The 27,048-nt window shown below is 37.6% G+C and overlaps 7 protein-coding genes and 1 non-coding gene across 9 annotated transcripts in view; 4 read left to right on the top strand and 4 right to left on the bottom strand.

Annotated features, from left to right (window-relative positions):
* Positions 1-534, top strand: part of LOC18019831 (proline-rich protein 3) — a 1,239-nt gene extending 705 nt beyond the window's left edge. The window contains exons 3-4 of the mRNA XM_006402291.2: positions 6-115; positions 206-534. Of these exons, the coding sequence (XP_006402354.2) occupies positions 6-115; positions 206-534 (439 nt within the window). The remainder of the gene's footprint in view (positions 1-5; positions 116-205) is intronic.
* Positions 535-4,406: 3,872 nt separating this feature from the next.
* On the bottom strand, positions 4,407-5,746 carry LOC18020297 (RING-H2 finger protein ATL5). The gene has a single exon (XM_006402290.2). The coding sequence runs from the start codon at positions 5,608-5,610 to the stop codon at positions 4,819-4,821; it is 792 nt and encodes a 263-aa protein (XP_006402353.1). The 5' UTR covers positions 5,611-5,746; the 3' UTR covers positions 4,407-4,818.
* A 3,747-nt stretch (positions 5,747-9,493) lies between these two features.
* Positions 9,494-15,031, bottom strand: LOC18020333 (ABC transporter C family member 14). Its single transcript, XM_006402289.2, has 9 exons — positions 12,632-15,031; positions 12,444-12,530; positions 11,617-12,360; positions 11,366-11,530; positions 10,961-11,255; positions 10,348-10,868; positions 10,188-10,251; positions 9,866-10,105; positions 9,494-9,743 (listed from the first exon to the last, which is right to left on the bottom strand). The coding sequence occupies exons 1-9, from the start codon at positions 15,029-15,031 to the stop codon at positions 9,643-9,645; spliced, it is 4,617 nt and encodes a 1,538-aa protein (XP_006402352.1). The 3' UTR covers positions 9,494-9,642.
* Positions 15,032-17,102: 2,071 nt separating this feature from the next.
* LOC18020332 (beta-glucosidase BoGH3B) lies at positions 17,103-20,288 on the bottom strand. The gene is made up of 8 exons (XM_006402287.2): positions 19,954-20,288; positions 19,636-19,831; positions 19,379-19,469; positions 19,154-19,281; positions 18,699-19,047; positions 18,413-18,595; positions 17,836-18,082; positions 17,103-17,711 (listed from the first exon to the last, which is right to left on the bottom strand). The coding sequence occupies exons 1-8, from the start codon at positions 20,216-20,218 to the stop codon at positions 17,236-17,238; spliced, it is 1,935 nt and encodes a 644-aa protein (XP_006402350.1). The 5' UTR covers positions 20,219-20,288; the 3' UTR covers positions 17,103-17,235.
* Positions 20,289-20,829: 541 nt separating this feature from the next.
* LOC18020331 (xyloglucan 6-xylosyltransferase 1) lies at positions 20,830-22,762 on the top strand. Its single transcript, XM_006402286.2, has one exon. It carries the CDS (start codon positions 21,018-21,020, stop codon positions 22,422-22,424), a length of 1,407 nt encoding a protein of 468 aa, XP_006402349.1. The 5' UTR covers positions 20,830-21,017; the 3' UTR covers positions 22,425-22,762.
* Positions 22,763-23,360: 598 nt separating this feature from the next.
* LOC18020196 (desiccation-related protein PCC13-62) lies at positions 23,361-24,830 on the bottom strand. The gene is made up of 3 exons (XM_006402285.2): positions 24,455-24,830; positions 24,146-24,371; positions 23,361-23,964 (listed from the first exon to the last, which is right to left on the bottom strand). The coding sequence occupies exons 1-3, from the start codon at positions 24,820-24,822 to the stop codon at positions 23,548-23,550; spliced, it is 1,011 nt and encodes a 336-aa protein (XP_006402348.2). The 5' UTR covers positions 24,823-24,830; the 3' UTR covers positions 23,361-23,547.
* Positions 24,831-26,128: 1,298 nt separating this feature from the next.
* Positions 26,129-26,199, top strand: TRNAG-CCC. Its single transcript has one exon. It is a non-coding gene; the product is annotated as a tRNA-Gly (tRNA).
* Positions 26,200-26,722: 523 nt separating this feature from the next.
* LOC18020111 (beta-glucosidase 10) overlaps positions 26,723-27,048 on the top strand; it is a 6,395-nt gene continuing 6,069 nt past the window's right edge. Inside the window, exons 1-2 of one of the 2 annotated variants that reach the window (XM_024157056.1) lie at positions 26,723-26,870; positions 26,967-27,030. In XM_024157056.1, coding sequence (XP_024012824.1) covers positions 26,745-26,870; positions 26,967-27,030 — 190 coding nt within the window. In that variant the 5' untranslated portion in view covers positions 26,723-26,744. Of the gene's footprint in view, positions 26,871-26,966; position 27,048 lie in introns of both variants that reach the window. The other variant, XM_006402283.2, reaches the window with a different exon arrangement.

The following is a 27,048-nucleotide window of genomic DNA, read 5'->3' as shown; positions in this document are numbered from 1 at the left end:
TATGTCCCAAAACCAACCTACACTCCACCCACCAAGCCATACGTCCCAGAGATTCTTAAAGCCGTTGATGGCATCATCCTCTGCAAAAACGGTTACGAAACCTACCCAATTCAAGGTATAATACATACTTAAGCCTCCTAACTAAATATATATGATAATAACATAATTCACCAATCAACAAAATCGGTTAATTAAATACATGTAGGAGCAAAGGCAAAGATTGTGTGCTCCGAGCCAGGTTCATACGGGAAGAGCAACAAGGAGGTTGTGATTTACAGCGATCCAACTGACTCTAAGGGATACTTCCACGTGGCTTTGATCCACATCACCGACCTATTTCACTGTCGTGTCAAGCTCTACACATCTCCGGTCGAGACTTGCAAGAACCCGACCAATGTCAACAAGGGTCTCACCGGAGTTCCGTTGTCGATGTACGGATACCGTTACTACTCTGACAAGAACTTGAAGCTCTTTAGCGTCGGACCTTTCTACTTCACCGGTCCCAAGGCTGCTCCCACCACTCCCAAATACTGATCATGATATCGTTCAATTATATGGTGATGGTGTTGCATGCATTATATATGAGGTCGCTTTAATCAATTTATTATTTGGAAACTTTTTCCATTAAAATGTTCTTATGTCTATTTGTACTGATTTCATTTGATTCGTTGCATTACATTACCAATGCAATCTATTTTTTGGTTATGCTTTTTTTCATAATTATTTTAAGAGGAATCTTTGTTTGATTCATGCGACTGCTTATCTATATAATATTAATAATAATTTTGTTCCTGATCGATGATATATAAAAGTTACCACTGTGTCTGAATGTATAAACAACGATTTGTCTCTCTTTATAAACCCAATATAAACAATATAGTTTACGAGTGTAATGCGCTATAGTCATTAACCATAGATTGATTGCACGGTATAATTAAATAACTGATTATATAGAATATTCTAGTGCTCAACATCACAAGCACTCTTTTATTCGTGCAACCATGTGTCCATGTCTCGCCATTGTATATAGCATTATAGAGTTAGTATTCTTAATTTCTTATACTGCCTTGTCAAGTTTAATGCCGCACCACCAATTAGTTAGTTAATATATAATAATTAAGCATCGTGCACTACGGTATTGTTGCAAAATTATTCTAAGGTTAATGTAGTCAAGGTTATTGTCGGGATTTTTAGGTTTGTCCAACTTTCTTATTACAGTATGATATTGTATGTTCGAAATACATCAGAACACACACATGTCACATGTATGTTCTTTAGGCTCAATATTAAAAAGTGTCATACTAATTAGAGCTGAATCTGATTTTTATATAAAACCATTTTTGTCTGATGTGATTTAGATTAACCCCAACAATTTTTATATCAGATGAAGGATCATACAAACTCCTTGACCTTTCCTCCAACAAAACATGATATCCATATTGTACCGTTAACGAAATCATCTCGAAAACTCCTTTCCTACAATAACGATGCCAGTCTACAGCCAAATCTACAGCCATTTAGGTCAAATATTGTGAATGATGTTTTCCAATTCTCTTTTCTAACAATATTTGGGGTTATAGAAAGAAAAGAAGAGAGTCAAATACGTTATATAACAACAACAAAATTTGGTCGACATGTTATATCAATATCCCTTATAATAAAATTGGTCGTTCGTCCCCACCAATCAATTTGAAAAATTGGAGACATGTGCATGAGAAATAGGTTTTTTAAAGGTGCATGAAAATTGGTCGTTATAATTTGTTTTATAAACGAGTATGAAATTAGATCAGATTCCACTTCCAATTTTAGTTCTATACCCATGCACACGGCACGCGAGTTTGTCGGATGGTCCCACAAAGATTCTTGAGTCCACGTCAGTTTGTGTACGTGTCACTGTGTTATAACTCCTCCCTACCAATGTGGATACTCCCTTTTAAAATAAATCTTTTAAAATTGTTTTTTTTTTCTTTTTCGGAAAAAATGTTTTTTTGTTTCAAATTATATATCGTTTTTCTATGTCTACCAAAAAAAAAATTATCGTTTAATATTTTTTAATACAAATTGAATTTTCAATTGGTGCTTGACTTGCTTCATTTGTATTTTGTAACTCGTAGCTTGCAAATAAGTAACCACGGTTGGCGGAAAAACAAAATCGTGATTTTTTTATTATTAAATACATTCACTGACATTAAAAAAAAACGTCCACTGGAAATAACATTATGTTAACATTAGAAAATAGAAAATATATATCAATTAGCTAGTATTTGAACTACTAGCTAGATTCATAGTTCAAAGAAGTAACAAAAAAAAACTATGGAGCAATGAGTTCACAACCGGGAACATCAGAATTCTCAGAAATTTTGAAGGGTTTGTAACTACTACATTGTAGCATATGCGTTTTCCCAGAACACAATTATACATGTCTAACAATTTTACGGTTGGAGCAACATTTGACTAAAACGGTAATGAGTCAAGGTTTACAAATCTATTATATAAAAGTTGGGTTGTGTCTCACAATCTTGACACATCAGCATCTATTATTTTGACATATCAGATTTACAAAATAATTTATAATTTATTTTATTAATTTTTAATTTGTTTAGAAAACACCAAAGTCATAAACCATTAAATACAATATAAAATAATTTATAATTTATTTTATTAATTTATAATTTGTTTAGAAAATATCAAAATCCTAAATCATTAAATACATTATAAAAGACTTTCAAAAACAGTAAACTTCTCATCTTCTTGTATTTTTTTTTGTTACAATTCTTCTGCTTCGATTTTAGTGAGAAAAAATAAACCATTACTTCTTCTTATTTTATTAATTATTGATGAAGATGGTCCAACAAAAAAATCAAATGTAATTTGAGAAAACAAAATAATCAAGTGCACAATCTCTTAAAAGGCTAATGAATTTCAGAAAGTCAACAACATAAAGTTATGAAACTAAAAGCGAATTATCATCTCTTTGTTTATAACCTGCATTTGGATTACAAATATTTTAAGTTTGTACGTTGCCTTCAGATTATAAATCTTGACAAATCCTTGTTCTGTTGTAATCAAACTTATTTGTATGCTCAAAAATCCAAATAATATCCCTTTAAAAGGAGTCAAGAAGGTGAATACAACATATCTAGAGAAAGAAGATATTTTAGTTGTAATAACTAATGACTAAGGAATTTTTATTTTGTAAAAGTCGTCTTTCTCTCATGCAACAAATTATTGGGAAGTACTTGTAAAATTTACCAATACGTCTCTCTCATGCATAAAACTTCACAACTTTAGATGTAAAAACCAAAATTTGTAACCAATGAAGGGACTGATAAATCCTATTTAATTTAAAAAGTTTGAAATAATACAACTAAAATCACGGAAGTAAGTAACTATTTTGGAAAAAAATTTAAATAAAATAAAAATCCTATAACTGTAGAGTTTGGATTTTAAAATTATTTTTTCGTATTTTAGACCTTTCAGGCGAATTTCATAATTGTAGGATTTGGATTTTTTTTTTAATTTTTTTCAATTTCTATATGTATTTTGCCTAAAGTAGTAGACTTGGGCTTATATGCCAATTTTCTGTACCAAAGTTTTCTATTTTTACATAAAGCAGCCCAAAAAGTAAACAGATGTCAAGAGGATGAAATCGTGTGACCAAAACCTCGATCATCTTTTCAAACATGCAAATGTTCTTAAGATTTAGCATATGGAACTATGGAACCATAAGACGCCACTTTGAGAAAATTTGGGCTGATAGTTTTTAAATTCACTTTAGTTAACGAATATTAAATTTATCGATTAAATTCAAGTGAAAGATTTTGCATAGAAGACTATTTCCAACGTGAGATCTATAATGATTTCATACTAAAAACTTAGTGAAGAAAAGTGGTCATGGGTTTAATACAATTTGGGATATCATAGTTATAGAACTCTATTATATTCATTTTTTTTTATATCGGAAGAGTTTGTGAAAGACTTTACCAATTAAAATAGGAAAATCACAGCAAGTAACTTTATTTATTTATTTATATATAGGATATGCCTCCTGAGTTTATAACCATAAGTTGATATTTTATACTTAGTTGTATTTGTTGGATTATCAACTCTAGATTTGTTTAGTATAATATGTGTTTGATTGGCTTATTTGAAAACAAAATAATAGCTAACAAATAAACTAATAAAAAATTTACTTTTAAAAGAATTAAATAACAATTATTGTTCTATGACAACCTCAAAAATAAAATTTTGAATTGAGTTTAGTTAAAATTACAAATAAATCTTAAAAATATTTTTTTTAAACACATAGAAAAATCCCGTGCACCGTATAATCATCTAGTATATATAATTCGTTAGTAATGAATAAGATTTAAAATTCTAATCGCAAAAATAAGTTAAATCTCGATCAAATGGCTTCGTTGAACCGTTGATTAATTTGAATTATTTTAATTACATTCTTAAATCAACCAATTAAAGAAGAAAAGAAGAAAGAATCGTTTTGGTGGGAAAGGTTCGCTTAGCGACTGCTTCTCTACCTAAACGACACCGTCTCGTATCATACATTGATCGAGCAGCTCCGTTACTTTATAAATCACTTCCGTCCATATTTGCTCAGACGCCGTCTCTTATCTGGGGCTAATTGCCGTGTGGATCGTCAAAGCCGAACACGTGTCTTCATCCCATGCCAGTAATGCAAATCTCCCCCCCTTCCCCAGATTACCGGGTCCGTTATCCGATTCTTCAGAATCCGAATCTTGCCCACCCGGTTTCCACGATTACCGTTTCGGATTCTTCAGTATCCAAAATCCGGATAGTGATTCAATTATTACTCCATAGCCTCTTCAACAAAGCAGGATTATTCGACCCGTTACCTCCGGGTAGACCCGAATTATAATCGTCAAATTCCCTGGGAATCTCCACAATTATACCGATTAGATCAATCGGTTCTCTCTCACAAGCTTCTGTCGGAAATCTCAACGGCGAACCAGAGGAAGAAGACGGCGTCGATGATTCGGATTCGTCCGACGAAGACGAACTTCCGGCTTCGGAATCTTCAATTGGTTTAGCCGATGGAAACACGGGAGCAACCGGTTCTGAAATCCTCGAACCGGTTTCGGCAATTGGCATTTCGGGTTGAACCGGAGCTCTACAAAGCGGACAACTAGATCTCGACCGGAACCACGTGTCGATACAATCAACATGGAACACGTGGCCACATTTGGGAAGGACACGCCCTTCGTCTTCTTCTTCAAACTCCGATAAGCAAACGGAGCACTCCTCCGGTGGAGACTTATGGGTTTTAACGGAGTAGACGAAGATCGGGATTTTCTCGAGCAGAGTCGGATCGAGAGGAGAGAGGGAGGAGGAGGATTGGGTGGGATCTCTAGCGGCGGAGAGAGATCTGAGATGAGCACTGATACGGCGGCGAATACGGCGGTTTTGACGGCGGAATAACCATCTGGCGTAGCTGTGGAAACAGAGGATTAGAATGACAGCGAAGAAGAGGATAATTACGGAAGCGAGCATGATTTTGCCGTTAAGGGCGTAACGTGAAGGTCCATGTGTCATGCTTCCCCAGAGTGTCTTACTGCTGTCATCGACGATGCCCATTTTTCTAGAGAGAGAGAGAGAGAAAAGTGAAGGAATCACAGAAGATTTTAGAGAGAATGAAGTGAGTGGGTGAGACGAAGAAGAAGACGACGAGAGTGGGAAGTTTCCAATGTGCTTAATTCTGTGGGTTTGAAACTTGTTATTTATAGACAATCTCTGAATTATTGGGTTCTCTTTATTTTATTAATATTTTTCTATCATTTCTATATGTTTTTTATTTTTAATTTTTTGCGGGGGATTTCTAGTTCATTTCAATTTTTCAAGCAACGTTATACGAGTTATATACCTTGCTATTTGGGAAAAAAAATATATTTAAAAAGCGATAAAAGCTTTCGCGACTCTTTTTTCCTTTTCCTATTTTTCGGTTTCACGGAGTAGAACATATATAATTTTGTCTAATAATAGTTTTATGCGCTTTGAACCCACTTGTTACAGATGTGAGCTATAATAATTATCGTGGAGACATACTTTGAGCAAGCCTTTGACCGTTATTTGCTTTATGATTTTCAACATCTTGCTTGCTTGCCAATACTTTTGAGATATTGAAATATTATTGTCGGCATATTCATCATATATATATAGATCAAATGTATGTAAACTTATTGACAAATTTCCGTAGCAACGCATCGTTCTATTTAAATTTAAAAGTGATATCAATAAATGATGCACATTAGACTCTCTTGTGCATTTTTTCAAACTATTTAGTTTTATTTTTGGGACCCTTTTATTTTTACACTAAATATATATAAGAAACGAATTAAAAGACAACATATTATTTACATTCAGCAATATTATATGTTGGAATTCTAAATTCTAAAAAGAGCAAGTAGCTATGGAAACACATTATTAGGGGGAAAAATGCATGGTCCAATCCAAAACTGAAAAATACAGATAACTATATAAACCGAACGAACCATAAGATATACTAGTAGTAAGGCATAGCTTTTGGACTTCATGAGTCATGGGACTCAAGCCTGGTCTCTTAAAGTTTTGCTTAAATGCTAAGAGAAAGACTGTCCCAATCTTGCGGCTCTTTATTTCTTTCTTCTTTTTCTCTCTCCTTTAAAATAAATCATTTCTGTATTTTTTTAAAATAAATCATTTCTGTATTTTGTATATACTTTTATTTCCCGTCAAATATAACTTTATTTGGGTGAGTCTTTTTCAGAAAATGTCTTTAAGACCATTTTTACACATCAGAAACCTACTAACATTTTTGTCGTTGAAGAGGATTTTAGATGCGTTCTCCTTTTATTTTGTCTTGTTTCTACTTTAAATAACATTTGAATTCTTCTTCTCTCTCTACGTCAAAGGGGAGAAAAAAGAATTCTTCTTTCTTTTTCTCGTTCGTATTTCCACTTTCCTCCATTTTCAACTCTGCATTACAATTATTATTTATTAAAATGACATGCAATAATAAAACGTTATTCTCAAAAATTGAATATAATGTTTAAGATCTTTCTAAGAACTTCTATGGCCATTGACGGCTCAAAATGATTTGAAGATTCCACAAGCTCGGTACAGAATTTTCCAATCTAACCCTTACGGTGTTTCGTTTTTCTAGGCAAATAAGCAGATAATTAACAAAATTGTATATGAAGGCTAGACATCCGTATGGTACGAATGGATTCATTTACACTAGTCATACGACTCACGAACTTTTACTATTCATGTATGCAAGTAACTTGCGCCTAAATAGAGATGTAACATATCATGTGTAGATGGTTATGGTCGATTTTTTTTTTTTGGCTTGACTTTATTACTGATTATGGAGGTCAAGACTGGTCTTGTAACTATCGGTTTTATCTTTGAGTTCTAAATTGAGCCACAGTTTGAACAGTTTGAATTTGTTGTCAACTATCCATACAGTTAAATCAAATCTTGGCTGGCCAAATAATAATATCTTATCCGTCGCAACACCTTTTCTTTTTATTTTGGAAACATAGATAACACCCAAATGAAGACAAAAGCAGGAAAAGAAGTGACTAGTTCAACTTGTTCTGGTCCCGGACCGGGACCGAAGATAGTTTGGGTGGTAAAATCACTTATGTACGTATTGGTTTGTAAAAAGGGTGTATAGTGTTTTTATTTCTAACAGCAAGCAAAAAAATTAGACTTGTTTCCTTGTTAACATTTTTTATTTCATTATGTTTGATCAGAGAAAATAAAAAGAAAAGAAAATATGATATTATGAATAGGATAAGGTCGGACCATTAGTCAAAACATTCACCAACTTGAGAGAAAGGCAATACTGTACATACCCCATGTGCCGTGCGCGTGCGGGCTAACATGAAAATATGAAATATCATACTTTATTCGACTGATGAAAGTTACTCATCTTTTTTAACTTTAATTGCAACTTTCGTATTTCCTTGCACAATCTATATTCATAAATATATCCATTTTTAATTATCATAAAGTAGCTTAAATTTCAATTCGAGTATCAATATGCAATACAGATTATCAGCTTTTTATAAAAGGAAATGTGATTGACAGATTTATCCACTAAAACTATATTAAAGCTGACTGGTTTCTTAATAGTCAAGAAAAAGAGAAAAAATAGAAAGAAACATTTGGAAAAGAGTTAGGTCGGAAAATAGATATTCCGGAAAACTAATAATGCATTCATAAGTACAAAAACAAAAGAAAGATCAAAAGTTAGTAGTACTTCACAATGTTTAAAATACTGCTAGGCGCACATTAGGTGTTCGAACAGTGCTTAGCGTGTAGCGGTGTAGGCTGATTAATTATCTTCTTTTATTTTTGACATGATAAATCGTCTTCTAAATGCAGAACAATATTTGGTGATATTACTATTTCCATTTTTTTTTGGTATGTAATCTAAGAAGTTTTGATATTTTGACCAAACCGTGCGAAAATGATGTAACAGCCAGTAAAGTTACACTTCGCGAGAAGTAGTGGCCAGCTCATTCATCTCCCCCTTTTTAAAATTACTTTATTTAATTTTCAACTTTAACTTTTCCGTTTTCCGTTTTTATTTATTATATCAATATTTTTTTTTTGTATTTCACAATATTGACAACAATGTATATAAAAATGATAAAATCAAATATTAAACGCCTATCAGCTTTTAACCAAAAAGCAATACCAAGAGAGAGAGAAGAGAGAGAGAATATGAAGATTGAAGAACATGCTATTTTCTTCCGAGTACCAACCCAAATTTTGTTTAAAAGTAAGCTCGATTTACTTTTCATGCGGTCTTGGTTACATTTCGCTAAGATACACACAAACAAATCAATTTATTTTCTTTCTTTTTTCCCGTTTTAGCTACAAACTGGAGACTTAAAAGCAAAACAGTTATGAAACGGCAATGATCAAGTTTCAAACCCGTCCTAACGATCATGCCGTGGGGAAAAAGAAAGAGTAACTTTTATGTGTGTATCAATCAAATGTACCGATAGAGAAAACCCAAAAGATAAATTGTAAAGGATATTTGATCTAATCCAAAACTGGATAATGCGCAGAGGGAAAGTAAAAAAAAAAGAAAAAAAAACTTTGAAAAGACAAATGTTATTTCGTCTTAGCTTAAACCTCTGATTTCTTACAGAATCTCTGTCTACATTTAAACAAAAAGATTCTCTAAGATCCCTTCTATAAGTTTTCAAAGATTCCGAGGAATCAGCTCTAGCCTCATAACATGTCTAGTGTTTATCTTAAAAAGCAAAATAGCTAATGCCCATACTTCGTCCACGGTTTTTTCTTAAGATTAGTCGATTTATTTTCGTAGCACTGAATAGACAGGATTTTAAATTCATAATAACACCAGTATGGAATTAATCATTTAGGGTTAAAATTTAATCGAAATTAAAATTGTAAATTGTTGAGCAAAATCAGACCAGAACTCTTGGATGATTCGAATGGCTTCATGAACAGTGTTGCCATGTGATGTGATTATTGGAAAATTTATGAATAAATTGCCAAGAGTTGCAGAGATTCAGAATCAAAATATAGAGACGACGTCTTATGATTCTTAATCAAAAAAAGAAGAAGAAGAAGAAGAAGAAGGGGGTTTCATATTCCGGCAGATCGGAGAGCATACTCTTGAACCAATGCAGCAAACAACGATCGTCTCTCCAGCAGACGAACTGGACTATCATACTCTTTCGCTTTTCCTACAATGTTTTTTTTTTTTTTTTTCAAAGATGGCAATTTTCGCAATCGGTTTTAATAATACGCACACCAAAACATTATAAACAACTTATTAAAAGAGTGATATATGTTTTCTTCTAGTTACCTGCGTCAATGACAAGAACGCGATCACAGTCCATAACGGTAGGAATGCGATGAGCAATGCTGATAATGGTACAAGAAGAGAAATCCTCCCTGATGATCTTCTGGATCATTGCATCAGTCTGCGAATCAACAGACGCAGTTGCTTCATCCAAAAACAGAATACGGCTTCGTTTCAGCATCACCCTTCCCAAACACAGTAACTGTCTTTGACCCACACTCCAGTTCTCCCCACTATCCGCCACTGTCACCATTATTATTATTGTTATTATTATTAGTTTATGATCTCAAGCGAAATCTATCGACTTTTTTTTTTTTTGACTCACCAAGAGAATCCAGCTTCTCGGGCTTGGAAGATACGACCTCCTTAAGCTGGCATCGCTCGAGACTCTGGTAAACAAAAGAAAAAATAGGAAAATAACAGACCAATTTTATGCAATGTTGTTAAATCAAGAATCGAAAAAAAGTTTATTTTAAACCTCTAACCTTCCAGATTTCTTCATCAGAGTATTTCTCCGTTGGATCAATATTACTCCTCACGGTTCCTTCGAAGAGAACAGGTTCTTGAGGAATGATACCGAATCTTGACCTCAGATCATGAAGTCCTAAAGTGCAGATATCGATTCCGTCGATGACTATCTTCCCACCAGACGGTTCCACAAGTCTGAACAAGACCTGAATCAATGTCGATTTACCACTTCCTGTTCTTCCAACCACACCAACCTTCTCTCCTCCTTTGATGTCTATTGTAAGTCCCTTGAGCACAAGAGGAGTGTTTGGTCTGTACCGTACCTTGACATCTTCGAGACGTATGTTACCTTTGTAAGGCCAAGTTGGAGGTGGACGGTTCTCTTTTATCTCCCATTTCGCTTCCGCGGGGATATCAGTGAACTGCTTGATTCTCTCAACTGAAACCATCTTGTTCTCAACGAAACAGCTCAGATATATTGCCCAAAACAGAACCGAGTTCAGCGATAGTCCGTACGACAGTGAAAGCCCAACATTCTCTGTATTGAACCGTGACCAAAAACAAAATCATCATATGGAAAAACAAATTAATGTTTAGCTAGTTAAACAAGCTTGGTCAATCTTAGTGTACCTGGTTTGATAATGTTGCTTGGTAATAAGACCATGAACAGAGCAGAGATGCAGAGTACCCAGCTCCCGATCAGCTCTAGACGAAATCCGAGCCATTCGTTTGCACCATTGTTGTGGAAGTCCATCCTGAGATTGGCGTTGACTCGCCTCACATTCTCTTGCCTAAAAATTTCCTGTTTCTTGAAACATCGGATCGTCATCACTCCGGCTATGCTCTCCGAGAAATGGTGGATCACTGGGGCCTTGGTGATCGAGTCAAGGCGAGTTAGTTCCCGAGATGATGCAAGGTAATATCCCTGTTGGATCCAACAAATACCAATGAGATGTCTGAACATAGAACATCAATGAACTACTGACAAATCTAGCATCAGAAAACAGAATAATATCATCTCTTTGCGACACTTACCCGGTACCAAATGTTGAGCCATCCAAGCGGAATCACAAAGAAAATAGTTGGCCAAGCGTATTGGCAAGTTACTATGAAGATGCTGAGCAGAGTAGTATACATTGCGGCTACTAGTCCTATCATGAAGGGGATGAAGATGTCCACATTGGTCTGATCAGTAGATGCCTGCAAACCAAATATAAAAAGAGATAATCTTTAAAATTGAAGTCTTCCTCGTTTTCTAATATCTTAAATGGAGAAAGTTCTCTCACCCGGCTGAGAATTCTTCCCGATGGTGTGGTGTCGAAAAACGACATTGGTGCGTGGACGAGGCTGTTGAGAATCTGTTTGAAGAAGATCTGAGCAGTCTTGAGGCCTAAGTGAGTGATGTAAAATGCCCTGAGGCACACAAGGACAATGGAAAGAGCAGCGATGAGGAGATAGACGCGGATGAAGACTGAAGCGTCGAATGAAACCGCGTTTTTGGCTGATGTTTCATAGGCAAGCCAATAATCGCTAGCCATTATAGAGCCTTGCCAAGCCACAGAGAAGAAGAGAACAAGAATCATTCCCCACCAGCCGTAAGCTTCGGTTGAGTAGAGCTTGTAAACTTGAAAGCTTACTTGTCCGACTTCTCTTTCTTCGTCTTTGACCAGTCTTGATCCATCTTCTGGGATGTTGGAGCCGAGAAATGACTTGATGTGTTCATCGTTTAGCTCGCCCAAACGAGGAGACTCCATTGAAGTAGTTCTTTGTATTCTTGGAGACTCCATTGAAGTTGTCCGATGTACTTTTGGAGATTTTGGTGTCGTTGGTTGACGAGGTGAATCCATTGAAATATTTCTCTGTGTTCTTGGTGATGCCATTGGCACATTTGTTGCAGCGGCCGATGCCGAGCCAGCTTCAACAAGCTCCATCGATGTCTCGTGCGCCGCAACCAAAGCCCCAAAATCTAACCCGTTGCTAACTAACTCGTCGTATCTTCCTGATTGCACAATCATTCCATCTCGCATAACCTGTAAAATGGAACCACTCATTAGCAAAATCCTAAATGATAAACTCAACTAAGGTTTTAATCTTTTGTTCCGTCGAACCGTACCAAGATGCAATCAACGTTGTGAAGGAAGTCTACTTGATGAGTTACTAACAAGACAGTTTTTCCTTTCAATGCTCCTCTTACACATTTCTGCAGACACATCATCATCACAAAGAAACAAGAATCAGCTTTTTCTAGTTTTGGTTTTAAAAAAACTGATGATATCAACATAGAGATCTAGTAGTGCTTACCTTGAATATGTCTGAACCGGTATGAGCATCCACGGCGCTAAAGACATCATCGAGTAAATACACGTCGGCTTCTTGATAAACCGCTCGGGCAAGCTGTATCCTCTGCTTCTGACCTCCACTAAGGTTAATTCCGCGTTCCCCAATCTCAGTCTGATCTCCAAACTCCATCATCTGCAAATCTTTGTCTAAACAACAAACCTTGAGAACTTCATTGTACTTGCTTGAATCCATAGGAAGACCAAACAAGATATTGTCTTGAACCGTTCCATTCTGAATCCACGATGTCTGCGCTACATAAGCTGTTGTCCCACAAACCCGAACCTTGCCTGAAAGTTTGTGCATTTCGCCGAGAACCGAAGCTAGCAACGAAGATTTGCCTGATCCAACAGTCCCTACAATCGCAGCGAGCTCTCCTTTCTTGACCTCAAAGTTGATGTCTTCAATTGCAGGCTCGTCATCGTCATCATCCCAGCTAAAGCTTCCATCTTTGATCTCGACAGCGACATTCCCATCACAGCCTTGACTCCTCTCCACAGTCTCTGCCGATAGCTCTCTGCTCGTCATGTAAGCGTCGAGCCTTCCGAGAGAGATCATCGCCTGCGAAAGAGCGATCATAGACTGCGGAAAGGTCCTGATCGGTTCTTGGAGTATCTTGAAAATGGTGGTTGTGGTGAAAACCGTTCCTGCATCTAGCTTAACTCCCAAGAAAACCGCGGTTGTGAAAGTGAGAGCCGAGATCAAGACCGGTGTGCTCCACAGCATGATGACGTTCCCAGCGATGGAGTAGAGAAACTTGGATAGCCAGCCAAACTCCATTTCTCTAAACTTGAGAATCCTCTCGTTGAAATGATCCTCCCAAGCTTGAAACTTGATCACTCTCATGTAATTGAGCATCTCATTGGTTGCTTTCATCCTCGAATCGCGATTCATCATCAGGCTGAACTGGAACCTGTTGTTTCTTTTCGTTCCCAAGAGGATGAACACGAAAATTCCGGTCAAACCGATGACTGTGGTCACCACAGAAGGTCCAAGTGTACGGTAGAGAAGCACAAGAGCCACAGCGACCTGCAGAGGCATGAGCCAGATAGCGTGTAGCTGGAGCATCATATCAGAGAGCTGCTGTGCATCGACGGCCATGTAATTCACGATTTGCCCGACGCCGTGATTCTGACGAGCCGAGCCGGTTAGCTTCAACCCTTTCTTGTAGAGAGCGGTTATGAGAGTGGACCTTATGAGCATCCCTAGCTTCTGGGAATTGAAATTGAACTGGTGAGTCGACAAGACCTCGACGAATTTCGCGAGGAGGAGGATGAGAACGAGGTAGTAACCCTGCGACGGAGAGGATCCTTTGCCGGAAGTGAAATCGACGAAGCTTTGGATGAGAACCGGACCGACGTAGATAACGCTGAGACGAAGGATGGCTAGAACCGCCGTGAGTGCGACTTCCTTCCAGAAACAACGGAGGAGAGTGGTGCGAACCGGGTTTCTCGACTTGTCTTCCGGTTTGGGCCATTTCGATTCGAAGAGGATCGCGAGCTTCTCGGCTCTGTGCTCTGGAGACAGAGTCGGGACTTGCTCGAGATTCAATGGAGATTTGTAGCCTTTGCTCAGCAACGGATTCATCCATACCCAGAAAGTCTTCGACAGAATTGACGCCGATGCGTACAGAGAGACGTTTTCGGATTTGTCTAAAACGGCGTCGTCTGGTTTAGCCGGGATCGCGACACTGCCAGTGATTACTACTCCGGTGGATCCTTTGACGGAGACGATGAGCAGGACGGCGGTTAAAGGGAGGGAGACGAAGGAAGCGACGTCGTCTGCTATGAGACTCGCGGCGGAGGGGTCGCCGGAGAGAAGGTGGAGAATCCCGGAGACGGTGAAGAGAGAAGTGACGATGAAACTGGAAACCCAGTAGATTCGCAAGGATAGAGGATGATTGGAAGATGCGAATCTCTTCTGGTGGAGAACCAAAACGGCGATGACGGCGTTAGTAACGGCGTGGATCAGCCAAAACAGAGCGTCAACGAGCTTCAATCGAGTCCGGGTAGTGAAGGCCAAAACGCAGAGCACTACGGAGCAAAACGACAGGAGAAGAGTGGCTAAGATTGTCGTTTTGAACAGTACGGTTACTCTGGTTACACTTCTTCTTGCGATTAGAGGTTTCCTGATGTCAGCTTCTGTGGAAGAAGAAGAAGAAGAGAGCTTGAGGATAGCGAAGAAGAGGAGGATGAGGAGGAAGACGAGATCGACTGCGGAGGAGAGAAGTCGCTGTGGGCAAGGGGATAGGAAAACGAATCTCAGCCATTGGAGTGGAGCCGGAAGAGATGAAGATTGGTCTATGGCTGCCGAGGAAGAACAGGAGAGATCAGAGACCCAAGAAGAAGAAGAAAGCCACCACATTTTCCCAATAAACTTCTGATTCTGTTTGGTTTGTTTGTTATTATAGATGTATCATGTAACTTTCTATTTTCTGATTTTTTTAAGGAAAAAAAAAACACAAGGCTGCTATGCCATAGTTTATACTGAACTTGAATCAATCAAAATCTACTTAGCCGACTGGAGGAAGAAGACAAAAGGGGTATAAAACTGTATGTGCAGGACACGTGGTGAAGAGATGAGTTATATAAATTGAGTGGAACTGGGAAACGAATAAAATATAAGGCCTAATCTTGGACTTGGGAGAGTGTGAGTGTGACTTTGGAAGAAAATGGATGTCGCTTTTGAATGATTTAATTTATAGTGGAGAGATCTTTCTCTCTTAAACAATTCGTATCCATGTGAGTCATGTGACGTTATTAGTTTTCTTTTCTTTTTGTATACATTCTTCTTTTTATATTTATGAAAATTGACGACATTCCAATAGACACACCTGTAGCAATTGAGAGTAAAAATATAATGAACTTGTACATTAACAAAGTTCCCTAAATATAATGACGATTAACAAAATTTTAATTGTCACGCGAGAAAGGTAAAATGGAGAAACCAAATCAAACTAATCAAACTTTTGTTCGGTTCGGTAAATCTGCCCAATCATATACATAACAGTCCAATGACATAAGTTGTTCTATAAATGTAATCGTATTACTAAAGTGGTATGTCATGCGTGACCTCTTTATTTTTATAGAAACATCCAATCTGTGGTTAGGCCAAACTCCTTCTCTTGGACCTATGCTTATGCATTCATGGAAACGCAATTGATTCTCTTCTGCTCAGTTGTCTTTTCTTTCTATTGTATTATTATTAACACTCCAGTTCAGTAGTTAGGACTTAGATTATGTCCATCAGCAGTTCTAGAGAGATTTTTGGCCCAAAAACCTAGGTAAAATGAAATAAAAGAAATAGAAAAAGCTCAATAACTTATAAACCGATCCTTATATAAAGATTTTAAGGAGCAGTTTTAATGGGTTTTTAAGGCACCTGTTGATTGATCATTGGTTTCTACTCAAAAAAATTTTTGGATCCATCTCAACTATTTTGTTCTCAACCATTTTTTGGTTTGTTAGTGAAGGATTCACCAATGGGAACACAAAACTCAAACAGATCCTTCACTATTCATATATCCTAAAAAATTATTTTTATATTCTTAGAAACTTCAAAGAGAATTTCTCCAATGTACATGCTCTTAGGTATATCAACTTTTTTTTCATAGTTCAATGATCTATAGTCTCTATTCTCTATACATAATAATACAATTGATACAAAACATATTGAAAGGAGAACATGCTCGCTGATCTATTTGTATAAAGAAACTGATTTAATATTAGTATCACAAATTTTTAAACCTCGAACGAGATTAATCATTGTAGAGTGAAACTCAATATAATTTCCTCACGTGTTTAATTTACTCGAGAAACACTACACGTCTCCATCATCTACCAAAAGGTATATTATTTTCAGAAATAAATAATAAAAAGTGATGCATTATTGCTCCCATTTACATAATTATAGATAAAGCATTTTTCAACACACTGTATAGAATTACTAGATAGTCTAGATTAACGCAAGACATTAATCATTATCATCGATCGTTGTTAATCACACTACATCAAAAGCGGATATTTTGAGGATAGTTTAACATATTGACACTAAATTTAGATGATTTATCAAACGCTTAGCTATTTAGAGAGATAAATTAAAAGGACCCTTTTCCGTTAATATCAACGACTCTCAGTAACCCGACACTGCATATGACCGTTTTGCCATCACGTGGTCTCTTGTCTTCTCTCCAATTTCACAAAAACATTTTTCCTCAAAATGAGAATCTTGTTGTTTTACTCTTTTCACATATTTAAAGAAAGAAAAGAGAAAGGGTCACAATTTATAGAAAAGACAAGCATACCAAAAAAAAATTTATAGAAAAGACAAAGGGTTTGGGCTCAAGCCCATTATAAAATAAACATGAGTCGTGAACAAGTTGTTATTGTTGGTTGCTAAAGAGTCGTGAACATAAAGTATAAATTATATGATCAAGAGTAGTATAAAGAGTCGTTAAATTATATGATCAAGAGTAGTGAACATAAAGTATAAAAGAGTCGTTGAATAAGCGTCACACTTGAGATTTTTTTACATAGTTACATACATGATACAAGGTTTTGGTTATTGATTTATGTTTTGATACCGAATCCGAAGGGAAAGAGAGGATCGTAGTTCTCGTCACCAACATTCATCGGAAGCTGAACAACGCTCTTCATCCACGTCCGAGGCAACGTGCCGGTGAAGGGATGATCACCAAACAAGACATCAGCGACTCCTTGTCCTTCGGTTCCTGGAAGCCAAGCGACTGCAAGAGCGTCGATCATGTCAATGTAAGGCTCGATCACGAGAGGACGTCCTGTGACTAGGATCACTAGACACTTCATGTCACTACCACACGTGTGGCTTAGCGTGTCTGGACCTGGATCGGCTATGCCTAGCGTTCTGCTGTCCCCTTGTGTCTCTGCGTAAGGAGCTTCACCTACGACCACAATTGTGTATGCTGCGTCGGCGTGAAGCTTGGCCGTATCTTGGTTTGGCTCCTCCACGTAGACAACTTCAGTGGTGGGATCCACTGCTTTCTTGATGGCTTCCAAGATTGTAGTTCCTATATATATGTTTTGCAACAAAACATGTTAGAATGAGTTATCCCTATATAATATAGTACTATCAAATCTCGATTAATATAATAATAGATCCGCGAAATTAACCAAGATATATCTCTTACGTACCTCTGGTTTTACCGGTGGGGAGATGCAATGCTTTGTTACGGCCGATATTTTCTCCGGTTCCGTTGAATCCTTGCCAAGTGAGAGTAAAGCCACCACATTGCCAACCCATGTTGTTAGCGTGTTGGCCAGCGACAACGATCTTTTTCACCTTCTTTGGGAGCGGAACAACTTTATCGGCGTCTGTCTTCCCATTCTTTAGAAGCACCATTGATTTCCTCACCGCCTCTCTCGCTACTTCTCGATGCGCCTGCATCGTTGTGTTAAGAATCACACATCACTTAGGTATTATTATAAGACTAACAATTGTGTTTATATAAAAAAAAATAACTAATCCCCATAAAGATCACTAACTGCATTCCTTTATATAATTTTTATCTCCGTGATAATTTGTTTTCTCAAGGCTTTATGAAATGGTGACGTATTTTTAAATTTTTTTTTTTCACATGGCCTATATCATATAAATACTTGTTCCTTTAACTCTTTAAGATGTTTAATAAAATAATGTGTATTTTAATTTAAAAATTTATGTATCTAAAACAAAAACTTGACATGGTCAAAAAGTCTCTTTTAAATTTACCTCTGATCCAAACTCAGCGGCAAGAGTTTCCTCTGCCAATGGCTTCTCAAAAAGACCGAGAGAGAATTTGACTCTCAAGACCCTTCGAACAGCATCGTCTATACGGCTCATAGGGATGTATCCACCGTTCACTAGTTTTGTCAATTTCTCCAAGAACTCTTTATACTCAAATGGAACCATAACCTACATTTTAAAATCCATCAAATCAGAATCTAAACATATATATATATATATCAAGAGCCCATTTCTAGATTCTTGAAAGTGAAAAAAATAAGAGAGTGCGAACCATGTCAATGCCGGCATTAATGGAAGCTTCGATAGAATAAGTGTAATTTGCTTTATGTGGAGTTGTGATCCTATCGATACCAAGCCAATCAGAGATAACAAAGCCTTGGAATTTGAGGGTGTTCTTGAGGTAATCAGTGATCATTGCGCGGTTTGCGTGCATCTTAACACCGTTAAGACTAGAATAAGAAGCCATGATGGATGCGATCCCTTTCTTTACTGCTATCTCAAAGGGAGGCATATGGATATCGAAGAGAGTATGGTTATCAGCCACAGTGTTGTTCTCATTGATTCCATCCACTGTTCCTCCATCCCCAACAAAATGTTTGGCGCAACCAGCCACTTTTGTCCTGGCCACACATGCATTTTCACAATTATTAGTTAATTAACTCTAGGGGATCAAGATCATTAAAGTATGTAGATTCAAAACTAATTAGCATGAGTTCTTGGGGTTACTTGAGATCACTGCAGTAAGGAGAACTTCCCTGTAACCCATCCATGATACTTTCAGTCATCATATTCACAACTTTAGGATCTTCACTGTAGCTCTCATAACACCTTCCCCATCTAGGATCTCTGCAAACCTGTTCCATTCAATTTCCCGACCCGAGTTAGAAAAATTCTATAGATCTATATTTTCACGTATCTCTCTACAAAATGACAGCCAGGTTAATTAATAACCGCGACACAAGGCGCAAAAGCTTGAGCGATTCCTGTAGCCCTCACTTCAAGCGCGGTTATAGCTCCAATCTTTTTAACAAGTTCAGGATCCCTACAACAAACACGCATTCACAACCACAAGACCTATCAGTACAGTGTTCAGTACGTATACAATTAAACTATCAATTACACCACTTTTAATTCAGCGTATATGTACAGAATTCTATATATATTATAAGTTACGTTACATCGATTTAAGAATATACATATATATATACCTAGTGGCACCAAGACCGACGTTGTGGGGGAAAATGGTGGCATTGATAAAAGTGTTGTGGCCATGAACAGCATCAATAGCGTAAAGCAGAGGGATTCCGAGCCTCGTCGAAAGACTCAATTTCTGCATTGTGTTCGATACGGCCACCCGCTTCAGTGGACTTGCCCCGGTATCGTACGGATTGCTCAAAACACTTCCTATACTCGCGTGCATCAAATATTCAGTTATTAGAAAATTATTCATCATCAAAACGTTTTTTATATCTCAAAACTTGGATATATACATATAGAAAAATATTGTTGTTATAATTTGTACATACCGATCATGTATTTTGTGAAGATTTCTGGTCCCGTGGGGAAAAAAGAGAAATTGAATCGATCAACTTGACACATTTGACCAAGTTTCTCAGGCAAAGTCATGCGTGTTAGCAAATCCTCAACTCTCTCTTCAACCGCAGCGTTTGGATCTTTGTACTTAATGTATCCCCTGTTGGCCGCCGTGGCGCCTCCATAACGGCTAGCGAACAATATCACAACCGCCGCTGACAAGAAAATGCTCTTGACGCCGTATATTGTCGCCGCCATTGATGGAGACCCTCCCTTTTTAATCAGAGAGGATTCAGAATATTGATTTTCTACTAAATATATTTTGTGATTTTTCTAAACCCTGAAATGAAAGTAAACATGGACACATCAATTTATAGTAATTTTTCTATACAGAAAAGGCCGTTAATTAATCCCAAACGGTAAAATTATTTAGCGTCTAGTATTTGTTGGCGCTCTAATTTTGATCCGGACAGTTGTGTGAGCTTAATGTTACAACAATTCCAAACCTTCGATTGCTGTTTTATCTCCTCCATCAACCAACGACTTACCGTTTTTTTGTTACGAAAACAGTATACCTGTAATTTAGGCCGCAATTTTTAATCGGGCTAAATGGGCTTTAGATTATTAGGGCCCAACTAAAGAAAGCGAATATCCCAAGAGTTTTACCACTTTAGTACTACTTACTCTGATCCGCACCAAGATTACGCGTCCAGACAGGCAGGCATGTTCTGTCTGACATTTCACAAAAATATTCAAATATTATTTTAGTATGATTATTTTACTTCTTTAGCTCATTTGTAAATCTCCATTTAATTCTTTTCTTCCTTCTTTTGAACCTTTTAGAATTATCTTCGTTGATCCTTCCTTTTACGAAGGTAGAATTCCAAAACGCGTATAAATCTTAATTTTTTCTTGTCGTGATTACACATTACAAACACCAGAAATCTCCTAATATATCTTTTTTTCTCCCATTAATTAATTCCCCTGATTGTCTCTGAGATCTCGTATTGTGTCTGAATCGGGACCAGATCTGTGTGTGGGTCGAAACCAGAAGAGGATGATAGAGAATTGCATAGGAACGCATCGGTTTCGGAGATTACAGAGAGTCTGGCGTCAAGGAAAGGTGACGCTTCTCTGCCTCGTTCTCACCGTCGTCGTCTTACGTGGCACAATCGGAGCCGGTAAGTTCGGCACGCCGGAGCAAGACATCGAGGAGATCCGGGAGCATTTCTTCTACACGCGCAAACGCGCCGAGCCCCACCGTGTCCTCGTGGAGGTCTCAACCAAAACGACGTCGTCCTCTGAAGACGGAGACGGGAATGGCAACAACTACGAGAGCTTCGACATCAACAAGATATTCGTTGACGAAGGAGATGAAGAGAAATCTGAAGAAGACCGGAGTAAACCGTATTCCCTGGGGCCCAAGATCTCCAATTGGGATGAGCAGAGGAATGATTGGCTCAAGCAAAACCCGAGTTTCCCAAATTTCGTGGCGCCAAACAAGCCTAGGGTTCTTCTTGTCACAGGTTCAGCTCCAAAGCCGTGCGAGAATCCAGTGGGTGACCACTACCTCTTGAAATCGATAAAGAACAAAATCGATTACTGTCGAACACACGGAATCGAGATCTTCTACAACATGGCGTTGCTGGATGCTGAGATGGCTGGGTTCTGGGCTAAGCTTCCGTTGATCCGGAGATTGCTCTTGTCTCATCCTGAGATCGAGTTTCTATGGTGGATGGACAGTGATGCGATGTTTACGGACATGGTGTTCGAGCTCCCATGGGAGAGATACAAGGATTACAACCTCGTGATGCACGGTTGGAACGAGATGGTTTACGACCAGAAGAACTGGATTGGTCTCAACACGGGGAGTTTCTTGCTCAGGAACTCCCAGTGGGCGCTTGATCTCCTCGACGCTTGGGCTCCGATGGGCCCTAAAGGGAAGATCCGTGAAGAAGCGGGTAAAATCTTGACCCGGGAACTTAAAGACCGACCCGCGTTCGAAGCCGACGATCAATCGGCGATGGTTTACCTCCTGGCGACGGAGAGAGAGAAATGGGGAGGCAAAGTTTATCTGGAGAGTGGTTATTACTTGCACGGTTACTGGGGGATTTTGGTGGACCGGTACGAGGAGATGATCGAGAACCATAAACCGGGTTTCGGAGACCATCGGTGGCCACTGGTCACGCATTTCGTCGGATGCAAACCGTGCGGGAAATTCGGCGATTATCCGGTGGAAAGGTGTCTCCGGCAGATGGATAGAGCTTTTAATTTCGGCGACAATCAGATCCTTCAGATGTACGGCTTCACGCACAAATCGCTTGGGAGCCGGCGCGTTAAACCCACGCGCAACCAGACGGACCGGCCCCTCGATGCCGAGGACGAGTTTGGGCTGCTTCATCCGCCGTTTAAAGCGGTGAAGAAGCTCACCACAACGACGACGACGACGACGACGACGACGTGAGGGAGGTAGAATATTGTTTCATTTTTTTTTAACTTTAGGGACACACATTATGTTTCATTCCTTTTTTTTCTTATTTGTTTGTAGTTTCCTTGATTAAGTTGTACTATGATTTTGATCTCCCATTGATGGTGGAGTCGTGTATGGAGGAGTATTTAATGATTTGTCCTGATCAGTTTATTGTAGACGTAATCTCATAATCGGCTTTGAAATTATTTTCTTGTAGAGACATAAACGTTCATGATTTCTGGTTCAGCCAACGCTTTTGTTTATTTACATATGTTCCTTGTAATTTTAGAATATTAAATAAATGCTCAAAAGTTCCCGTGACTTTTGGGTTATACTTGTGTCCCCGATATTCTCTAAAATTTAAAGCTTTACCCAAAACTTAAGAATATTAGTCATTTCTAAAATTTGCCTTCATGAACATTTTTTTCGTTATTCTTAAAATTCCTTTAACTTATTCTATAACTTTAAATATTTTCCCCTAAAGAGACGAAAAACCCTAAACGAAGATCAAGAGAAAGTCATCCGTTTGAAGTCATCCGTTTGAAGTCATCCGTCTTCGTCCTTATCAAATAATTCGAATATATTTTTGACGATGAAAAAGTTTAAAGCCATTTCACGAAAATATATATTGATAAGTTTCTCTTAAACCTTTGATAAAAACAAAAAAAACAAAAGCAAAAAGTTTCTCTTGAAATCTGTCGATTATACTTGTAGATGTATGTGTACGTGTAACAACTTAATGGCCGATACAAATTATTGGTTTGGACGTATTATTGTTCATATCTTACTGGCAAACGTTACCTTTTTTACTGTCATGTTCGTTTGAAGTCTCTCTTTCTTTATTTTTTAGATTCAGCTAATTTCACCAAAACAAATTCAGGAATTGTGTTTTTATATCATCAAATTTGCTTTTGGGAAGGGAAGCCAAAAAATAGCATAAATAGAAACGTGAGGTTGTTTATTTTCTTAAACACCGATAAGAAAAACTAGAAGAGTTTAACCACCGGTTCACGGTTCACGGTTCACCACACCACACTATCAAATTTAATGAGGATAAATATTAGAAGCTTAACCCTGTATTTTATTTTATTTTGTAGTCTATCAATGAAAGTAGAATTTAATTGTCAGCTGAACATGCACCGCAATGACCATAATACCCTTTATCAAGAAACATCCTCGCGATCCTCCCGTTGGCACCACACGGCCAAAACCCGCCGGGACGATGCTCATCGCCGGTTCCGTACATAACCCTGAGGATCTCTTGCGGTGTCCGGTCATAAGAGAGAGAGTAGGGATCGGCGGCGAGGATGTTGCTGCTGGTGCGATTCTCGGCTCCTAGCCACGGTGGCACGCACAAGCCTTCGTCTTTGATCCCGCACATACCGAGCTCGTTACGGAGGTTAGATATCTCATTGGTCAGCTCAGCCACCGTTACTCCGCCGTATTCCTTCACCGTCTCGTCCTGTCTCTCGTAAAGGAGCGTCCTAATCACTCCGTCTTGGCCCGATTCCACCCCCAAAAGACCGGCCACAAGCTGATTAATTAATTCGATCATACGAATCACTACTATGATCTCTAGCTAGTGTAACTTATATAACGTGAATATAGCAGTAGAGTACCCAATTATATATGTGATTTTGAATATGACATAATACTCTAAAGTAATTTTGCTATAAAATTATATTCGTATAATTAATCAGGATAATAGGTAATACCCGTTTGATATTGAAGGAGACAAGGTAAGGGATGGTTCCGACATAACCGGTGAGGCCAACATAAGGGATATAGTATGAAGCTAAAAGATAGTTTAGTGAGTTCGCATAAGGATCGAACCGCGGGTTTGATTTACGTCCAACCGCTCGGTCCATAAACATGGCAAAATTCTCTCTCGTCAGATTCAGCAGCGGTCTCGGAATCCCTCCCGTCATATCTGCAATCGCTCTTCAATAAAAACAAAAAAATTCATCTTCAAAAAAAAAAATTCCATTTTTTAACCATTAATCGTTGAAAGATTGATCATTTACCGAAGATGACCAATTTCTTGATAACCAAACTCCTCGATGATTCGATTAGTTATAGGATCAAGATTGGCCTTTTCTGCACCAACCGGGGCTGGACCGCCTTTAGCAAGTGTTGCGTTGAACGCATCGAGTCCTTTTCCGGTAGACGCTTTCAAGAAGAACTCGGCTTCGGTGAACTCCAAGTTCATCGCGAATTGAACTCTATCAACATCGGTCACTGATATATTCCCTGAGCAACTAGGATCATCGTATTTAACCGGCCAGCTTCCATCTATTCTTGATGATGCAATAAGAAATACGAGAGCGATAATACAGAGTTTAAACATAATTTTCCTTTTGTTTCTTTGATAGTTATTGTGTTCGAAGCGCATGTACGCAATAACTTAGCTTTATATACAGGTTTGTAATTTTATTTTCTTCATTGTAGTACTTGATTTTTGTAATTAATCATGTGGTTAAATTAGAATTTGTATTGTTGAGGATCCTATACGTTAATACTATAAGTTTAGCTTATTTTGGTATAAATGGTATATTGATAAGTTTTTCTAAACCACTAGCTACTTCTATATTCGTCATTACGTGGGGTAATTAACATGATTTATCTGGTTCGGTAAGAATTAATTATATTATTAATTTAGTTATGACCACAATTTAGTTGTATGTATTTCCTTTTTTTGTTTGGGATCAAACAGTATGTATCTCCTTTTTATTAGCGATTTTTTTTTTCCTACAACTGTAAATATCATTAAAAATGAAAGATAGATTTTACAAAAAGCAAATCTATAAGATTTGTACCACCTTGGCAAAAAAGAATAAAAAACAAGGGAGCACTACAAAAGAGAACAGACAGGTTAGAGCACTACGTCTCTTTCAAGGTACTACTATTAGCGATTTATTTCGTGGGGTTGGTTTGTGAATTGAGAGTTCTTAGTACTCTAAATTCCTCTTCAGATTTAAAGATTATTGTCTTACTCTCAACTGATTTTAGTTGGTGGTATGGAAGATAGAGCGTAAAGAAAGGGTAAATTGATATATTGAAGATATCGATAGATAAACTAATGAGTTGAGATATTGCATTAGCTGAAGCTTTTGGCAAAGGAAATTATAACCACAGGTCAAGAGAGTAAAATGAAAATTGTGCTAATTTGTAACAAACTAACAACCAATCTATGTCTCTAACTACTCATACTCATACATCTAATATCTATTGGGGATAAACTTCGGCTTCAAACAAAGCCTTCTAACAAAATTTCAATAATTGTCTCTTAGATTCTAGAGGTAAACCACATTGAGAGAAGGTAATCGTGGCTGTAGTCTATTTAACCTAGAAAAAAAGTGGCTGTGGTCTCTAATTTTCGTATTGAAACGAGCTTATACCAAACCGAAAAAGAGATTATTTGTATAATATACACACTTTTTTTTCAGATACACAAATTGTTTTGACTGGAAAGCATGTGTATATGTACGAGTAATACTAATAGTACGTAACTATAAATGTCACCGCAAACGAAGCCCTCTCACAGATTCACACGGTCACCGCAATTCTGGTGCTTTAAGGCTTTCTTTTACCATTGACATAAATTGGTCAGTGAAGGCCCAATCAGCTCATAAACTTATTAAATTTATTTTGTTTATATACATATATATATTTACAAGTCTTAGACTCAGTAACCAAAAGCGCATCTGGTGTAGTGGTATCATAGTACCCTCCCACGGTACTGACCAGGGTTCGATTCCCTGGATGCGCACTTTATTTTATTTTAGTCTTTCTTCACAGTAGAAAAAAAAAAAAAGAATCTAACTATTCGGTTACGCAAAGGAGAAATAAAATCTGCTTTTTTGTTTGGACACTCCCCTTAAAAGGTGAAATAAAAGATACTAAGCATGTGCTGTCTATGTTGGGAATGGTCCATTCCACTGTCATGTAACTAACCAATTCTATAGTGAAAAGATATTTGGTCGTCTGCCTAACTCAAGAGGTAATTATGTCATAATAGATATTAAGAAAAGAAGGAAAAAATCAAGAGGTAACCAAATCAAACAACAAAACTCCACTCAGTCTTTTTTTATTCGAGACTTCCCAATTGAATACAGAAAAGATCTTAGAAATAAAAGAACCAGTCACATCACAAGGAACACACTTCACCGAAAAAGATACTTCTTTAGTCTTCTTCACATATATGTCGTGTCACACTAAACGAGTGGAAGAAGGAAAAGGAAAGATCCAAGAAAACGACTAAACCCTTGAATTATTTATACTCTCCCGAACTCAGATGTCAGGAGGAAAACAAAAATGCAATCTTTCTCTCTGTTTTTCGAATGTCTGGTCATCGTTTTAGCAGTAAGCTACAGCGATGCCTTTACCAGAAACGATTTTCCAGATGATTTCCTCTTTGGAGCCGCCGCTTCTGCTTATCAGGCTCGATTCTTCTTCTGTCTTCTTCTTCGTTTTAAGTTTTTTTTTTTTTTTTTTTTTTTTTTTTTCTTACGATATTTTGGATTTTGTGGGATATAGTGGGAAGGAGCTGCTGATGACGACGGAAGGACTCCAAGCGTCTGGGACACTTTCTCCCACTCTGGTAAGTTTATTTTGAATA

Source organism: Eutrema salsugineum, unplaced genomic scaffold (assembly GCF_000478725.1).
Source record: "Eutrema salsugineum unplaced genomic scaffold, Eutsalg1_0 scaffold_19, whole genome shotgun sequence".
Lineage (NCBI taxonomy): Eukaryota > Viridiplantae > Streptophyta > Magnoliopsida > Brassicales > Brassicaceae > Eutrema > Eutrema salsugineum.
Note: the sequence above shows the minus strand (reverse complement) of the source record. Positions and strands in the feature narration are given on the sequence as shown.

Excerpts from the sequence above, each read along its gene's own strand:
- LOC18020297 (XM_006402290.2), bottom strand. The coding sequence starts at position 5,610 with ATGGGCATCGTCGATGACAGCAGTAAGACACTCTGGGGAAGCATGACA.
- LOC18020333 (XM_006402289.2), bottom strand. The coding sequence starts at position 15,031 with ATGTGGTGGCTTTCTTCTTCTTCTTGGGTCTCTGATCTCTCCTGTTCT. Across the intron at positions 12,361-12,443 it reads ACAACGTTGATTGCATCTTG|GTTATGCGAGATGGAATGAT; the intron begins GTACGGTTCGAC and ends TCCATTTTACAG. Across the intron at positions 10,252-10,347 it reads CTGATGAAGAAATCTGGAAG|AGTCTCGAGCGATGCCAGCT; the intron begins GTTAGAGGTTTA and ends TTTGTTTACCAG.
- LOC18020332 (XM_006402287.2), bottom strand. The coding sequence starts at position 20,218 with ATGGCGGCGACAATATACGGCGTCAAGAGCATTTTCTTGTCAGCGGCG. Across the intron at positions 18,083-18,412 it reads CCGCTGAGTTTGGATCAGAG|GCGCATCGAGAAGTAGCGAG; the intron begins GTAAATTTAAAA and ends ACAACGATGCAG. Across the intron at positions 17,712-17,835 it reads CCCCACCGGTAAAACCAGAG|GAACTACAATCTTGGAAGCC; the intron begins GTACGTAAGAGA and ends ACATATATATAG.
- LOC18020331 (XM_006402286.2), top strand. The coding sequence starts at position 21,018 with ATGATAGAGAATTGCATAGGAACGCATCGGTTTCGGAGATTACAGAGA.
- LOC18020196 (XM_006402285.2), bottom strand. The coding sequence starts at position 24,822 with ATGCGCTTCGAACACAATAACTATCAAAGAAACAAAAGGAAAATTATG. Across the intron at positions 24,372-24,454 it reads CAAGAAATTGGTCATCTTCG|AGCGATTGCAGATATGACGG; the intron begins GTAAATGATCAA and ends TTTTTATTGAAG. Across the intron at positions 23,965-24,145 it reads TCTCCTTCAATATCAAACGG|CTTGTGGCCGGTCTTTTGGG; the intron begins GTATTACCTATT and ends TTAATTAATCAG.